Source organism: Nannobrachium achirus, assembly GCF_963921795.1.
Source record: "Nannobrachium achirus genome assembly, chromosome: 18".
NCBI classification, from domain to species: Eukaryota; Metazoa; Chordata; class Actinopteri; order Myctophiformes; family Myctophidae; genus Nannobrachium; species Nannobrachium achirus.
Window position 1 is genome coordinate 21811811 of NC_137825.1, and position 18550 is coordinate 21830360.

General features: G+C 42.7%; 1 protein-coding gene across 1 annotated transcript in view; it reads right to left on the bottom strand.

The window, feature by feature from the left end:
* Nucleotides 1-9315, bottom strand: part of pald1a (phosphatase domain containing paladin 1a) — a gene marked incomplete at its 3' end in the record, with an annotated part of 110374 nt that extends 101059 nt beyond the window's left edge. The window contains exons 1-3 of the mRNA XM_080747691.1: nt 9098-9315; nt 6002-6104; nt 3904-4083 (exon numbers count right to left, since the gene is read on the bottom strand). Coding sequence (XP_080603817.1) covers nt 3904-4083; nt 6002-6104; nt 9098-9297 — 483 coding nt within the window. The 5' untranslated portion in view covers nt 9298-9315. The remainder of the gene's footprint in view (nt 1-3903; nt 4084-6001; nt 6105-9097) is intronic.
* Between the last annotated feature and the right edge of the window lie 9235 nt (nt 9316-18550).

Here is an 18550-nt window from a genome sequence, read left to right on the forward strand (position 1 = left end):
GAAAGCGAGGTCTTGCCCTAGTGAAACTACGAGGACGCCCCTCTCGACCACCCATTCCCAGCATATTGTTGGCCAACATCCAATCTATCGACAACAAGATGGACGACCTCCGAAACCGGTTGCGCTCTCAAAGGGATATAAAGAACTGCTGTGTGTTTTGTTTCACGGAGACGTGGTTGAATGCTGACGTCCCTGACAGGGCGGTACAGCTAGATGGCTTCTCTGTGTTCCGCACGGACCGTTCCATGGTAAACACAGGGAAGACAAAAGCGGGCGGTGTTCTGTTTCACATCAACGACTCTTGGTGTACTAATGTGGACATAGTCTCCCAGCACTGCTCGCCGGTGTTGGAACATCTAACACTACGGTGTAGACCGTTCTACTTACCCAGGGAGTTTCCTTGTGTGTTGCTAACGGCTGTATACATCCCACCAGAAGTGAATGCATCGGAGGCTATGGACGAGCTGAGCGATGTCATCGGCAAGCAGGAGAATAAGCACCCGGAGGCCATATCAATCGTGGCGGGGGACTTTAATCACTGCAACTTGAAATCGGTGTTGCCACACTTCTACCAGCACGTTAAGTGCTCAACAAGGATAGACAAGACGCTCGATCACTGTTATTCCACCATCAAGGCTGCCTACAGAGCGATCCAACGGCCCCACTTTGGGAAATCTGACCATCGAGCTGTGCTGCTTCTACCTGCCTACAAGCAGAGAATGAAGTCCGAGCAACCCAAGGTGAGGTCTGTTCAGTGCTGGTCCACAGATAATGTATCTAAACTCCAGGGCTGCTTTAAATCGACAGAATGGTCCATCTTCAAAGACTCAGCCACAAGTTTGGATGACTACGCTGACACTGTCACCAGCTACGTTAAATTCTGTGTGGATAATTGCATTCCAGCGCGAACCGTTCGCTCCTATCCCAACGAGAAGCCGTGGATGAACTATGACACTCGTCTGAAGTTGAGAGAGCGCTGAGCCGCCTTTCAATCTGGGGACGAGGAACACTATAAAAAATCCAGATACGACCTGAGAAAGGCGATCAGAGACGCTAAGAGACAATATAGGGACAAACTGGAGAACAACTACAGTGGCTGTGACGCACGGCGTATGTGGAGAGGGCTGCAGGCGATTACGGATTACAAACCGAAGCCGGCTGTTATTAACACCTCGGACTCTCTACCGGACGAATTGAATAACTTTTTCGCCCGCTTTGAAACTCACAACACGGACCCAGTTACACCGGTGCGGGGAACACCCGGTGCGGTGGAGCTGCAGGTGACACAACGAGATGTGAGTAAAACTTTTAAAAGCGTTGGGACTCATAAGGCGGCCGGCCCTGACGGGATAGCCTCACGTGTCCTTAAGTTGTGTTACGACCAGCTTTCGGGGGTCTTTACTGACATTTTTAATATGTCCCTGTCATTGTGTGTGGTACCGTTGTGTTTCAAGGAAACCATAATTGTACCCATAGCAAAGAAAAAACCTGTCGCCTGTCTTAATGATTATCGCCCTGTGGCTCTGACCTCTGTTCTTATGAAGTGTCTGGAAAAAATGGTTATATCACATATAACGCACATTATCCCTGCCAATACTGATCCACTACAGTTTGCATACTGTGCTAATAGATCAGTCGATGATGCTATTTCTCTCGCACTACACATTGCCTTGAAACATCTGGAGAAAAAGAACTCTTATGTCAGACTACTCTTCATAGATTATAGCTCTGCCTTTAACACGATTGTACCATCTAAGCTTGTGTTGAAACTCAGGGGTCTTGGTCTTGGCAGTAGTATCTGCAACTGGCTGTTTGACTTTTTGACAGGCAGGCCACAATCTGTACGAATAGGGAACAAGCATTCATCTAAGATATTGACCAGGACTGGAGCGCCCCAGGGCTGCTGCCTCAGTCCCTTGTTGTATAGTCTGTTCACCTATGATTGTGTTGCCAGGTGTGGCAATAATTCTATTCTCAAGTTTGCAGATGACACCACGGTTATAGGACTAATATCCAACGATGATGAGAGGGCCTATAGGAGGGAAATTGAAGAGCTAACCCTATGGTGCCAGAATAACAATCTCTCTCTAAATGTTAGTAAAACAAAAGAGATCATCGTTGACTTTAGGAAGTCTAAAGTCAATCACAGTCCCTTAACCATAAATGGTTCACCTGTAGACATAGTGGACAGTTTCAAATTCCTGGGTGTTCACATAACAAACTCACTCACATGGTCTCTAAACAGCAAAGGTATCCTTAAGAAAGCGCAGCAGCGATTGTACTTTCTGAGGCGCCTCAGGAGATTTGGCCTGAGCACCAAGGCTCTTGTAAATTTCTATCGCTGTACCATAGAAAGTGTGATGTGGTTTGGTAACGTGACTGTTCAAGACAGTAAACAGTTACAGAGAATTGTGAAGAGAGCTGCCAAAATCATTGGCACAGAATTACCACAGCTACACACAATCTATAACACACGCTGTAAGAAAAAGACAGAGAACATCTTAAAGGACAGCAGTCATCCCGCCCATTCCCTGTTCTATCTCCTCCCATCCAAAAAACGTTACCAGAGCATCTCATCGCACACCACCCGTCTCAGTAATAGTTTTTATGTTCAAGCAATCAGGTTGCTTAACGAAGAGATGAAAGCGAGACGTAGGTAGTCATGTGCACTGTACGCAGTTTTTTAAACTGTACACTGTTACACTGTATGGTTTTTGTTGTTTTTGGGTTGTCTTGGGTGACTTGTTGTTGTCTTGTTGTTGTGGGTTGATGTTTTTGTGTGTAATAAGGCTGAGAGTGCTCCTGGCACAAGCATTTCATTGTATGTCTGTACCTGTATGGATATGCATGTGACTAATAAACCTGAACCTGAACCACATCCATCCATCCACATCCATCCATCCATCCATCCATCCACTTACTGTACTGTACTGTACTTTACTGTACCCTACTGTACATCTCTCTCTCTCTCTCTCTGTCTCTCTGTCTCTCTCTCTCTCTCTCTCTCTCTCTCTCTCTCTCTCTCTCTCCATCTGACCCCCCCTTCCCTGTTGAAACCCGATACTTTCGTGATGATAATGACAAACTCACTCTACAGAGGATTGCGCAATAGGTATTGCGAAATAAGCATACAAACACAAACATTCTGTGATTATGAAAAGTAGAGACGCATTTGAAGGTGGAAAAGTTGATGGTCAGCAAGGAATATGCGTTATTGATTTTTGTATTATGTTTTTTAGACAATTGAACAACTGCTGAACGTGGAGTTGCAGATGCACATACATACACACACACTACCCCATTCTGATTAGGTTGTGAGGATGTAAACAAACATGGCTGCCATGTTTGAAAGAATGGGTTGGTATGGGGGTTAAACATGCAATTTCGCGATCGCGATCATGCCTAACACATTTCTGGAGGTCCAAAAAACATTTTTGAAAAAAAAAAAAAATGAAAAATAAATAAATAAATAAATCTTCAAAAACGGCCCAAACTCGGGAAACTCGGGGTTGGCACAGCGTTGGTACCAATACAAACTCGGGAAACTCGGGGTTGGCACCATATGTGTTAAAAAAAAAGAAGAAAGAAATTCTATAAATAAAAAATAAATAATAATTAAGTAAAATAGCTAGCCTACAAGCTTGTTGTGTAGTTGTAGATCAGCTATTTTAACTAGTTTGGGTCCCAGGCAAACGTTTAATCTCCCTTTTGGGTCTCGACCTGAAAAGTCTGGGAACCACTGCCCTAGAACGCACCCCAGTGAAACCCGTAAACAACCAACGAAACCTTGTATGTCCAAAACGTACATTTCAGGGCTCAAATTCGAAAGCATCAAAAAGCAGCAGATTCCACTCGCTCGAAACATGTTTGGAATTGTAGGATTGCCCTAATAGGATAACCTACCTCATGGCCCTGTGCCTGTAGCCTCTGGAGGACCCGTTTGAAGCCCCCCAGGCTGGCCTGACCCATGCCGTACAGCGGATAGGACCCTTTGACCTGGCGGAAGTTGGGGGCCCCGTAGCTGGCCGTGGTGTTCAGGACGTCCGCCTTGTTGTACACGTCTTGGACCATGAAGAACTCCCCCTGCAACGTGGAAGAACAACTGTCATTTATGGCTGATCGTTTATCCCAGATCAGTGATTATCAACCCAAAGTTTGGGTGAGTACAAATGAAATGGGTCCATTTCCATTTGTACACACCAAATCCGATAATTTTCAAAGGTTAGTGAAATCTTGGCAGGGAAGTCTAAATGCAAAGAAAGAAGTCAATGAATTAACAGTTTTCAAAAAGTACAGTGGTACAATTATACAATGTTGCTAATAATAGGATAACACTAAAAGCCCTGAGGGCTTGTTTTCCCATTGCGGTCCTATGTATTCAATTCAGCAATCTCACTCTCCCCACTCTTTTTTTTCTCATTCACTATCTGAAAGACAACAACTAGACTTTGAGCAAAAAAAAAAAAGAGAGAAAAAAAGAATTTATTTCACCCACGTCTTTACACCTGTAAACCTGTTTTGTGACAATCGATTAGATACTTGGGCTCAAGGATTAAGCAGCTACTATAGACCTTTCTACATGCAGTACATGTTGAAGCGTGTTTCCCACGTTCAGCCAGGCATTCATTAGCGCAGAGTTCTCCAATTAGTTTTCCCCAAGGGCCAAATTATGTCTACCCGAGGGCCACAACATTGCAGGGGGCGACGGTGGCGTTGTGGGGTGAAAATCTTGTATGTCCAAAACCGTTTTGCATTTATCATTTTAAAAATGACTTAAAACTAGTGAAAACAGCCGATCTACAAGCACACAACGCCTCGCACCGCGAGGCGTTGTGTGCTTGTAGATCTGCTGTTTTCACTACTTTTGTGCGACGGCCTTGAAGCAGGGCAGTATGATGTGAAGCAGGGCTTTACTTTGCGAAAGAACGTACACATTTTGAGATACGGGTTTTCCACCCGACAACGACGATATACTTGTGTTGTTGCTGCTCTTATACCACCATTATTACTGGGGTTGGTGGGGGCCTGACAGTAGCCCCCCGCGGGCCGCAAATGGCCCGCGGGCCGCCTATTGGGGAACCCGGCATTAGCGGAATTCTTGAAAAAGGTGATACTGGCTGAATACAGTGGTGTAAGAAGGGCTAACACTTTCTATGCATCCCATGTCTATAATGCACAATAAGCATACATCCCCGTGTCTATAGTACCATTTCCTTTCTTATTTGTATATATTATGTTGCAACAAACACCGTCCTATATTACAACATGACAAACCATGACATCTAACAACAAACGCTTACTCGTTTCCATCAACAACTGTCCATATGCATTTATACCCAATTGTCCACATGTATCATTCATACTCATTGCTCAAACCAACACCTTCCTAACTCACTACATGTACACAACTACACAGTACATCGTAACTTTGAGGGCTGCTTCGCTGCATCGCGTACTGTACTCTAGATGTGAGGGCTTCTAGTTATTATAAACTATGATCCTTGCAACAACAACTAAAGTCTCTGAGTGAGGTATTATAATACTTGACCTTATAAGTCAGGTCTTATGAATTCTTATAACCAGGATTATACAGGTTATATGCCTAATGCATTAAACAGCTAAAAAAACAATATATATATGTGTGTGTGTGTGTGTGTGTGTGTGTGTGTGTGTGTGTGTGTGTGTGTGTGTGTGTGTGTGTGTGTGTGTGTAAAAAGCATTGGAATCAGCAGATGCCATAGCATCCCAAAACATCACTGACTGCGGAAACTTCCCACAGTACTTCAAACAACTCTGACTTCAGAAAGTTTCTTCAGACATTTCTCTAATTGTTTCTCATGCTCTGACATCACTGTAACTCAGACTCATCAGAGGGGATGTGATAGACGTCATAGGATTGTCACATAACGAATAACTGATTAGGCATGTTTGGGGTCTCACAGCATATATCCATGGATCTCCATATATGGGTAACTGGTTTAATATCAGTCAAATATCCTACCTGTACCAAGTAGTGCTCAGGCATGCTGTCAGATATCCGTCCAACTTTGTAGTTGGTCTTGAGGACGTCATCGTGGATCTGAAATTCCTGTCTGCAATTATACCTGCAAAGCACAACACATCCACACTGAGCCTGGGTCCATTCAACACATCCACTCTTTTTTCACGTATTGTACGTTTCCAAGATCATTCTTAGGTCTCCCTGGGACACAAGTTTAAGAAATACATTATGAATTAAGTTGCTGTCATGCAGAAACTTCTTATCTCCATTTTTGTTTAACATCACAAAAATAATTTAAAGTAGCAATCTGCTACTTTTGCTATTTTTGAATTTTAACCCTTAAAAGTAACAGTTCTGGTCATGTATGATTTGCACCCGACAGACGATTAATAAATTCAGCCCTATGACAAAAACTGTAAAATAAATGATCTACAGCACAAGCTCACAGTGGAATGTGGTGAGCTTGTAGATCAGCAATGTTTTCTCATTCTTAAAGGTTTACTGGATTTATTTAGATTTCTTTTAAGATTTCTAAAATATCTTAAAATAATGATTTACATTTGTAGGAAACAAATTGCATCCGATTCGACCACACTTCACTAAAAAACATTTACGACGACAGAATTCTAACATGGCAGTTAAAATAATCATATATAAAAAATAGCATATTTTGGGAAACACTGCGTCCATAGGATTCTCTCCAGGCTTCACCAAAAAACATTTCCAATGGCAGAAATCCAACATTTAACAGTTAACCACTACAATTCATCATTATAATGGTGTCATGTGGCAAAACATGAGCATATCTACGAGCTCACAATGTGTTGCATCGTGGGAGCAATACATCGGTTTGGCCAACATATCACCCATTGTTTATCTTTATTTTACTTCCTCTGTATCAGCAGGTGTGCAGCTGATTTGTAACCACTTTCAACCTTGCATCCCTATTTTGGGCATTTTATTACAGAAAAATAGCAGATCTACAACATCACCTAGTTTCTTTTGTTTGTTGTCTGGTATATTGGTCAAAAACATGGGTAACTAGAAGCAGTGTTCTTTCGAGCACAGGTCTCCGCCAGGTCAGGTAGGTTATTGTAGCCTTGTGGTGGCGCTATAATAGGCCAATATGAAAAGGGTGCCATGTCTTCTTCTGCATTTCATTGCAAAAAGACGATGTATTCATGATTTGAGGCATTTTGTTCCAAAAAATAGTTTTTGCTAAAGTTGACCAGCTGGTGGCGCTATAACAGGCCAATGTGAAAAGGCCAGCATTTTTTCCTCAACCTTGTGGGAATAATTCACAGAAATCGCACACTGCGTTCACAATGAATTATACAATGTGAAATATTGGACAGATCCGTCTTGATCACATGACAATACTGTCTGGCAATTTGCATGATTTTGGGATAAACTCTGAAGGAGTAATATCAAAAAATGAGTTTTACATAAGTCGGCATCCTGGTGGCCCTATAAAAGGCAGATGTGAAAAAGGCAGGGCAAAGGTTTTTCCTTGGCCTCTAGGGAGTGTACATACACATTTTTACACTGATTGGTGGAGTTATAGGTAAAAACAGAAATTGGCCTGTTCTAAAACATATTTTGATAAAAAAATATTTTGACCAAAATGTCCACCACAAGACAGCATGTCAATGACCCCTGACGATGACATGCTATGACATGCCCCAATAGATAGAGGGAGAGAGAGAGAGACGCCCAGATTGAAAGTGGTCTGACAGACCTCTGATCTAATCAATTATCAGATCCTATTTGCCAGGAACTGATCCTCCATCTCCTCAATCCCGGATTAACAAATGAGATGATAACGGGGGGCAAACAACCTCTGGCAGGGAGGTGGTGTTGGGTGGAGGTGGGTGTCATCGTCATTGCAGTGATCAAAGAGGATTATAACACCCAATTGCGAGAACGTGGATTCGGGGGCGGGGAGGGGAGGGTGGTGCGGGGGAGGCGCTGTTAATTTTGACAGCTATTTTTTATGTAGTTGAGTCAGTCTTTTGACTGAAAATGTATTTAGTTTTAGACATATTTTAGTCATCTGAAAGGTTTTGGTTTTAGTCTAGTTTCAGTCGACTAAATCTACAGTTTGTTGACAAAAAATATATTTCGGCAGGCCTTGATGGCGTCGTAATGGCTGATTTTAGACTTGGGTGAATGCAGAAGATAGCTAACAAGCTTGTAGATCTGCTATTTTCAGAGTGCATCACTCCGAGTGCAAGCAAACATAATATGAATCATCTTTTAGTTCTACTGGTTCTCTTCTCCACAAGTCCCTCCCTAACATTTTAGTCTAGTTTCAATTGAAATTGTCAATATATTTCATCTCAGTTTTGATCAACATCAACCAACGACAAAATATTCAAGGTCAAATGGTGGTCCGTGGCTCAGATGCCAAATAAAAAATGGACCTTGATGTGAAAAAGGTTGAGAACCACTGTTTTTAGGCGACAAAACTAACATTGGGGGGACGGGGACGGACAGACTTATGTGATAACCTGTCACAATTATTACACAATCGTCTAATCGCAATTTTTTTTTTGTCATAATCGTTTCCATGTTGAAAAATGTTCATATATTTTCAAACATTTCCAAAAGTAGTGGAAATAGCAGATCTACAAGCTCACAACGCGTCGCTATAGATCGGCTATTTCCACTATCAATGTTATTTTTTTAAGTATAAAATTGTCAAATCAGTTGTCAGTCATTTATTTGTATATTTAGGTTAAGTGTCATATCTGCCATATGCAACTTCAAAGCCTACAAGCCAGGGGCACCTGCTGGCCTACTGGTCCAGGCGCATACCAATAGGCATTGCCACATAGGCATGGATGCCATGCAGTGTCGCTGGTTCCCGATTCCCGATCCGGACGACCTTTGCCGAGTGTTACACCCCATCTCACCCCCATTTCCTGTCAGTCTACTGTCCTATCAATAAAGGCATATAAGCCCAAAACAAATCTTTAAAAAAAAAAGCCTACAAGCCAAACAGAAATTTTATTGTCAACGAGAAAAACCCAATTATTTGAGTGTTAATTAATCGCCATGTAAAATGTCATAACCTACGGGGACGGACAGACTTACGTGATGACCACGGGTGCCACCTTGTTGGTGATGATGGACTTGGTCTTGTGGTTGCTGTGGATGCTGACCGTCTGGAAGGAGGAGTTCAGAGACTGCCGGCTGTCCGCCATGCCGTTGCCATGGAGATGGACTCTCTCAGCGGGCTGTGGCTCCAGGGACACTGCAGGGGGCTGCGGTGCGGCACTGGCGGTTGTACCCATGCTCCACAAGCTGCTGCACAGACGGAAGACAACCACAAACATGGGTTATATAAAGCATGTTGGTTCTCAACCTGCAGGTCGGGGTCCCTCACATGATTGTCCCTATAGATCACTGTTTCCCAAACAGTGGGTCGGGACCTATTTGTGGGTCACGGACCGATTTTGATGGGTCACGACTCGAGTAAAAATCCCATTTTCTTTTCCTACATTATTTTTTTTTTTAAATATATTTCATACTTTTCTTTTTTTAAATAATATACATTTTAAAAACATAAAACAAAAAATCTAAGTAGTGAAAATAGCCAATCTACAAACTCGCAAACAGGGCGCGATGCAAGCATGTAGAGTAGAGCTACTATTTCCACTAGTTTGGGTCCCGGGAAAACGTTTACGTTCTTTCGGGTCTCCACCTGAAAAGTTTGGTAAACACTGCCCTAGATGACAGTAAAGTGACAATTTAATGACATTTAAGACCCCCCCCCTAAAAAAAAAAAAAAGAGTAAAAAAAGACTTGTTACCGCATCAAAAGTAATGAACAAACTATACTAGCCTAGATAATAACTGGTCAAACATTGGCCAAATTGACAAATAATATAAGGAAGAGATTTAAATTGTTAAAATAGACAATCTGCAGGGCAGTGAGTGTGGATCTGCTATTTTAACAATATTTATTTATTTATGACAAACAAGCAGCCCCAAATGTGATTTGTGAAATAATGTGAATGGAGGCGCTACACACTAGACATGAAACCGATGAAAGCTGATTCTACAAAGGCCTTCTAAACCAGTAGTTCTCAAACCTTTCGATTCTAAGGACCCCCAAATTAATATATAAATATCTTGCTAGTTTGACCACTTCAAATGCTTTCATATCATCTTAAAATAATAACAAAATAGCTGATCTACAAGATTTTACATGCTTCCATAGAAGATATTGCTGACTTCTATATGGAATCCAAATGACTGAAATCAGTCGAGGCGACTGAGAACTTTAATCCATGTGAATGACATCACACTCAACACACAGGAAGCAAACACACTTTCACACACACACACACACACACACACACACACACACACACACACACACACACACACACACACACACACACACACACACACACACACACACACACACACACACACACACACACACACACACACACACACACACACACACACACACACACACACACACACACATTCATAGCCGACTGCGGTGATGGGTACACGTAGGCTATATTTTGGTGTGTTCAAAACTGAATGAGGGCATCGCATGCCGTTTGTTGTGGCTGGTTGGGAAATCACATTCAATGAAAACAACACACAGACAGTCACATGAGTCTGTTATGAAAAAAAAAAGGCTAAAGGGGTTAGTGTGTTTTGTAATAATAATCAAAATCTCAATTATATTTTCATTACAATGTAGCAGAGTCAAAGTACAATATTTGCCTACAGTGGGGTAGAAGTAAAAACAAAACAAAAAAATAATTGAAAATTTTGAATACTGAAGAAAGTTAAAAGAAACTCAAAATGCTACTTGAGTACATGTACTTAGTTAGTTCACACCACTGCCATTCAACCAGGTATGCCGGCCCCTCCCTCCCTCCCTCAGTACAAACAGAGTCTTTGCACCGTGCTCTGCAGACAAACGAACGAGGCGTCTAACGCGGCTGTAGCGTCAGGAGCCCACCAACAGCGGTCCTCCACATCACACGTCACACAACAAAACTGTCACTCCCAAACCACCGCAAACAGATGGAGAGAGACATGCATGCACTCACACTAGGCTTGTCCCTGACTAAAGGATTTCTATAGTGAAATCTGATTGGCCCGACTAATGCCAATTAGTCGACTGGCAGTAGACTATTGAAAATGTTTTGACTGAGAGATTGGCAGTAGATGACACCAGTAAGACTCCCTAATCGGAAGATAAGCGACCGTCACGTCGCATACACAAACTTTTGAAGGCAATCGTGGCCAATCAGGAGGGAATATGGGAAATGGGACAGATCCATGTTGAGATACTGTGTACCGCGTTGCGTGATTTTATGACAAAATCTGTAGGAGCAGTGTCCAAAAAAATTGTTTTGCAAGAATCGGCCTGATGGTGGCGCTAGAAGAGGACCATGTGAGAAATCAGGGCTGGAAGTTGTGGTTTGCCAGCCAAGGAGTGTGTGGGCAAAGTTTGGCATGGATAGAGGCAAAAGTGTGGCGTGACAGACAGACAGAGACAGCCGGTGGAGGTTTTGATAGTAACAATAAAAAGAAATGTATGCAATAGAGGATCATTCCATTTGGGCTGTGGGGGAAGCTTAATTTATTAACAAAAGGTTTTGGGGCGCCCGCTGTCCTACCGGTCCAGGCACATACCACATAGGCTCAGTGTAGCCTGACAGCGTATCACTGGTTCGAGTCCCGATCGCATCTACCTTTGCTGCATGTCACTCCCCATTTCCTGTCAGTCTACTGCCCTATCAACAAACGCATAAAAGCCCAAAATCATATCTTTAAAAAAAATGGTTTGAAAAAAATAGGATATATCATTATTTATTGTGAGTATGTTAAATCAGACATTAACTAACTCTTTTACCGCCAAAGTCGAGTATACTCGTCAAACTCAAACCGGGACGCGAACCACTGTTGCCTAAAACCGGGACCCTAAAAGCAATGTGCACGTTACCACGCGCACGCGTGCCCATTCTCTAAAGTTTGTGCATGCGCACAATCCACACATACACGCAGTGAGTGATTGACAAACAGCCTCAGCGTTGAATTCAGACACGCAATGAATTTGTTCATGTTTTCTGATTGGTTAGGTGAGCATGTTTTCATGAAAAGAGCATGTTAAATGTCTACGCAACCACTGAAAACAGCCAAGTTATTTTTATTCTGGCAAGAAACTGGACAATTTTGTAGTGAATGTTGAAAACCGGGCCTATTAGTGTTTTAGAAATACTAGCCCTTACCCGTTCAAAGATATGAGCTCCAAAATGATGTGCAGTGTGTGGGTTATGGGATGTGCACTGTGCATACAGTATATGAGGGATGGAAAGTAACTTTAACTGGTGCTTGCATGATAATATGTAGGAGCATCAATGTAAGAAATACCCGTTTCGTTTAACACACACACACACACACACACACACACACACACACACACACACACACAGCTGGTTAAACATATTGCCTCATGCTAGATGCAGAATAGATTAGCCTCAAGCTAGATGCAGAATAGATAGTAGATACACCATAAAAATGCTAATATACAGCATACGATTTGTGAAAGTGACAAACGGGCTTCACAGTTATGTTAGGTGTGTTCATATGCTAATTGTGATGCGATTTCAGATCAATTGCTCCAGCCACTGAGGAGAAACGCTGTTTCAGACAGACAGACAGACAGACACTCACTCAGACATTCGCAAAATTATAGTATAGATTTGTCAGGACACCGGGACACGCAGCTTGAAAACGGGACAGTCCCGGCCAAACCGGGATGTCTGGTCACCCTAGATAGAGGGCTCTTATCCACAGTCTGTGTATGATCCCAGCATCACCAAAGAAGAGTACAGCCAAAAGATGGTTTACTTTCGTTTCCCAAAAAAAAAAAAAAATACAATTAAAATTCTCTGCTTTGTGCTGCTTTTTGGCAAAAACAAGCCACATTCAACTGGCTATAATAACTCTACAACGGATTATCATGGCCGGACCATTTTTTCTCCTGTGTGCGTCGTTTGAAACCATCCGCGGACCGATCGTTGTGATGCATAATATTCTATGGCACGACGTGTTGCGAGCTTGTAGATCTGCCATTTTCAGAGTGCAACCAAACATAAAATGACTTGTCTTTTAGTTCTAATGGATATCTTCTCCACTAGTCCCTCGCTAACGTTTTAGTCAAGTTTTTATTTGTTGACAAAACTGTCAGTATATTTTGTCGATAGTTATAGTCATCATAGCTTTTTATTTAGTTCTCGTCAGTGAAAAAAAGGTAGTCGACGGAAATTTTTTGTCATAGTTTTCATTCAACGAAATCAACACTGGCTCAAAGCTGACACTGAAGTGATGTCCAGCCCTGGATTAGGGATGGGACAATACACAATATTATCGTTTATCGGGATAAAAAACACTCACGATAATCGTATGGTGGAGATTTCATTTATCGTGATATTGTCCTCCGTCATGCACTGGGATCAATTCACCTTTTATTTGCCGAGCTGCATATCCGGTACCACTTAAACCCTCTATAATTGATAAAAGGTACTTAAAATATACATAGTTGATACTTGATTTGTCTTTTTTTCACTCTCTATCAAATGTCTTTGCCAAAAAATAGCCGATCTACAAGCTCACAACGCATCGCGATGCGACGCTTTGTGAGCTTGTAGATCGGCTATTTTTTGGCAAATGTTCCGCCCCAGGATAATGGATTTTGATTGTCGCGATAATATCGTAAATCGCGATTTCTTTTGTCACAACAATCGTGATGTGACATTTTCATATCGTCCCGTCCCTACTCTGGATCTTGCCCACTCACTGTGCAGCTACAGAGGATGGAAGAGAAGGGACTAGTGAGTCACTCCACGTCTCCTCGCCTTTGTTGTGTCTGGAAGTGAGTGGGCCGCGGGTCAGCCTGCCTGCCGCTTAACAAGAGAGGCAGAGAGCTGAACTCCTCTGAAAAGCTTCTCCTCTGAAAATCAAAGTAAGGATGAGGTAATGCAGCCTTACTTCTCTGCATTCTCTACTACACACCACCGCTGCAAAACTATTTGTTTTTGCCAAAACTGCCTTCAACTACTTAAACCCTCTAGAGACGTAGTAAACTGGACCTGACAATGCTATTTACAGTATTTTTTCCCCCTACACAAAAAGAAAGGATGCTGGGGTTCAAGTGGTACTTAAAAGTTACTATTTTTGTGTTAATGATCCAAATCTGCTAAGTAAACAGTAACTAAAGCTGTCAAATAATTGTAGTGCAGTAAAGAGCTCTAGTGCATTCGCCTCAGATGCAGTATTGAGTGGAGTAGAAGTATGAAAGTACAGTATTTAAAAGCAAATGGGAATACTCAAATGAAGGCAAAGTGCTTCAAAAAGTGTACTTAAGTACAGTACTTTCCATCACTGGTGTCATGCTATAATAAAAGTGACTTTACTGTCAGGAGACAAGAGGGAAAACAGGCAAAGGTTAAGCCTAAATGAATTGGTTCTTCAAAAAGTGATGTACGTTATAGGCAGGCATGGCAGCTTTAATTGTATGCAACATTTCAAGAAGGAAATTCAAGATGCTTTACACAGAACATCAAGCAAAGGAAACGATTGTACAATGACAAGTTAAAAAAAAAACAAAGCAAAAAAACACTAAGGGTGCAGGAGAGAAAGAAAAAAGAAAGGCAACTAAATCAAAAGCAGTGGCCAACAGAAAGGTCTTTAGTTGTGTTTTAAAGGAAAAAGGAAATAAGAGTGGCAGCAGTTATAGGCAGAGAGAGAGATTCAGAGAGACACTCTCCCCCACATTTCAAGAAAGAGAGCAAAGTTATGTTTGTTCTCTGTGCCTTCCAGCCGCCCCAATTCTATTTAAGTCCGGACCGCATTGCCAGAGGCATTTCTGTTCCCTGGTGGTTTTCGCGACTCAAAAAAAAGGAGGAAAAAAGGAAGAAAGAAAAAAAAGACACCGCAACAACAGCCTCCCTGACGGCCAGTGAAGGACTATAAGGAGGAGATCTTACGTCTTGGAAGGTGAGCGCCCCGTTGCATGCCCCGAGCCTTTCCTGTGCCGCTTGTTCTCCTCCATGGTCCAAATGGAAGTGTGTGAACTTGGCATCACCTCCCGTCCCCGAAAACAAAATCTCTTCCCCCTCCTCCCAATCTCTCTCTCTCTCTCTCTTCTCCCACCCCCGCTCTGTGGGAAACACCCCTTGTGCAACAGCAGAGTCTAGAGAGTGCCCCGTCCCGCCGCTGGGCAGTTGGCAAGGGACAAACCCACTCGGCCTGTGCAAGTTTAAAACTCCCACACGGGACCGTTCCCTCTTCCTTATCTCACTTGGTTCTCAGCGTCGCAGATGTCTAACTCCTTACGGATCTGTAACGCCGGGAGTGTACAATCGGAAGCATTCAATAGCTACTGTAAAATCCTCACATGTTAATCTAACTCTTGGGAGCATACAAATGGAAGTAAAATGTTAGGCAGGGCTCTAGTGGAGGAGAGATCCAGTAGAACTAAAATACGTTTGGTTGTGCTTGGGTGTTGCGCTCTGAAAATAGCAGATCCACATGCTTGTAGATCTGCTATTTTCAGTATGCAACCAATTGTTTAAAATCAGGCATTACGGACACCATCAAGGCCCGCTAACATACATTTCTGTCGTACAAATCAACTGTACATTTAGTCGACTAAAGTCTTTTGATATTTAGTTGACTGAAACAAGGCTAAAACCTTTTAGATTACTAAAGCTAAATTAGATTTTATTCCAAAGACTGACTAAACTAGTTATAAACTAAACTAAATAAAAGGATTTGCTGTCAAAATCAACAGTGCCGTGGGTCCCTGACCTGGGACGCGACTGTGTGGAGACCCCAGTGTCCTGCTATCTTACACAGGGGGAGAGAGAGATTCATAGGAACTCGTGTCTCGAAGGGGGGACGCGGCCAGAGAGGGGAAAACAGAGGTACATCTGGTAGCCAGATGGCTTTTAAACTGGGCTTTCTTTCGCAGGGAAAAGGCCACGCACTACGACAACAGTCGGCTCTCTTGTATACAGTAAAAGAAAAAAGCACCAGGGAGACAGACTGCTGAAACCAAAGGAGTGTGTCATGTGCTCCTCTCTCTCTGCAACATCCACATGAAAAGAGATCCTTTATGAACGCAGATGAAACATCCCCTTTATGGACGGACAGTGTGATTAAACCACATGAACCCCTACAGCAGTCCCACTTCCTGGGGCATCGTGGCACAATTAGGCAAACATAGGCATACAAGTAGCCATATCTACAAGCCTACAACGCGTAGGCATTGTCAGCGGCTATTTCCGACAAAGACATTTGGGAAAAGATTGTACCAAATATGGACCCCTTATCAATGAAGTTTATAGGGTTTAGGTGACCACTGTGATGGGAATCCACCAATGAATGTCTCTGTTGGCAACCGGAGTAATGCCTTTCGAGAGAAATATGAAGTCGCTTCCCTAGAATCTCCAAATCTACTGTACATCCCAGGTTGCATCCTCGTGATTTGATTTGAACACACATCATTCATTGCATAGGACACTAAGGCGCCGTTTCACAGTGACGTTCTCAAGAGAAGACTGCAAAATAAAATGTGAGATAAGTCTGTCCGTTTAGACAACAAACTGCGTTTTCGTAAGGTTGAATCCGCAACAAAGTGAAACCCCTTCCAGAGTGGAAATCTTTGAAGACGCTCTGCCTCTCCTCACCACCACCTAGCCGCGCCGTTTTCTGTTCTGATCGTTGCCGTGTAAAGTGAGCCTTACTCGACATACAAAACACCATGAATCCATCACTTTATGACAGTGGGTCTCAGACGCTTTGAATTTCAAGGACCCCCAAAGCTCAGTTAGAGACCTGTAAGGGTCCATTTGGAACCCCCTCAAGGAACACCCACTTTGAGAACAGTCATTAGAGAAAAGAAGAGTGTTAAATGTTTTCATTTACTTCTATCGTTTTAGTGATTTTAACGATTTGCCTGACATGCATGCAAGTGGCTAAATATGTCTTTTTAGACACAATAAGCCCATTCCCAAGATGCATCACAATCCGTCAAGGGCAGATGTGACTTATGGGGGCTGGTGTAAATAGTAACAAAGAAATTGCCGGCTTATTGAGTCTAAAAAGACATATTTAGCCACTTGTATGCATGCCCCCACCCACTGAAATCAAAATACTAAAATCGCTAAAACAATAGAAAGCAGTAAATGAAATCATTTTAACCCTCATCTTTTCTTTTCTCTAATTACAATCTAAAATATGAACCTTTGTTGTAAAAAACTAAAGTTGTCCTTTGCTAAGGAAACTCCCCAGACTAGAGAAGGTTTCAGTGGAATGTTTGATCTGTCGCTGACAGCTGCAGTGCAGATGACCTCCACTCATGTTAAACTTGAAAATCACGAGGTCATCATATAATATTGGACCCGTGCTAATAGACGGTGGGGGGGACTTCAACTTTATTTCTCGTAAGTCGGCCAATTATCAAATGAATTTGGTCAGAGAATGAGGTAAACCTTAATGCATTACTTGTTAGTCAGAAGCTTGCAGTTCATATTATTACATCACTGTTTGATAGAGAGGCAAAACTCTACCATTCTAAGCTTAACCACTTGAACCCCAGTGTCCGCATTGTGGGGAAAACAGTAGATCGATAATTCGACTATTTTCAGTGAAAGAAAATAAAAAATAAAAAAATAAAAAAAATTAAGTTTTCCCCATGTCATATCTTTTCATGTCAGCAATAGTCAACAAGAAGTCGTTTCTGATCCAACGTAACAGGTCACCCGAAGTCAACTGTTGTCAGTGCAAAGATGTGTTGTTGTCAAATTGAAACCACCTATAAAAACAACTGCCACAGCCAGGCTGGACGGTTGGCGTAACTGCCCGGGCACCTAGGGTGCTAATGACGCCTGACAGTGTGTCGCGGGTTCGACTCCCGATCCCGACCTTTGCTGCGTGCCACTCCCCCATCTCTCTCTCCCCATTTCCTGTCAGTCTACTATCTCTCTCTGTCAATAAAGGCAGAAAAAGCCAAAAAGAAAAAAAAGCTCACTCAGTCATAATGACTTCCCATCACTAACCTTTGCAAAAATGTCCAAACGTGATGCCAACGGACACACTGCCAGCAGGGAGCCAGGTTTAAGCCGGCCGGTCACTGATGCATGATAAACGCTAAGACCACTCGGGTAAACCGGATGTGCCGATTGTTCAGGTGCGACGGACTCGGCTGTACCGTACCTGAACAATCACAAAAGGTAAGACACGGCCTTACCTTTGGTTTTCAGCCTCCCTCTCTTCTTGAGAGACGCAGAGGAGCAAACGAAACAACACCGCCTCATATGAATCCCCTGCTACATCATGCTCCCTTCTATGCGCTCTCTCTCCCAGGTCCATTTCAGCATGGGCCGGGCACAGGGAAGTCACAAGGGGGGGAGGAAGTGGGACTGAGTTACTAGGGCCCAAGGAGGGGCCTTAATTGTTTTATACTTTAGCTATTGAAAAATAGCAGATATACAAGCTCACAGAGCGG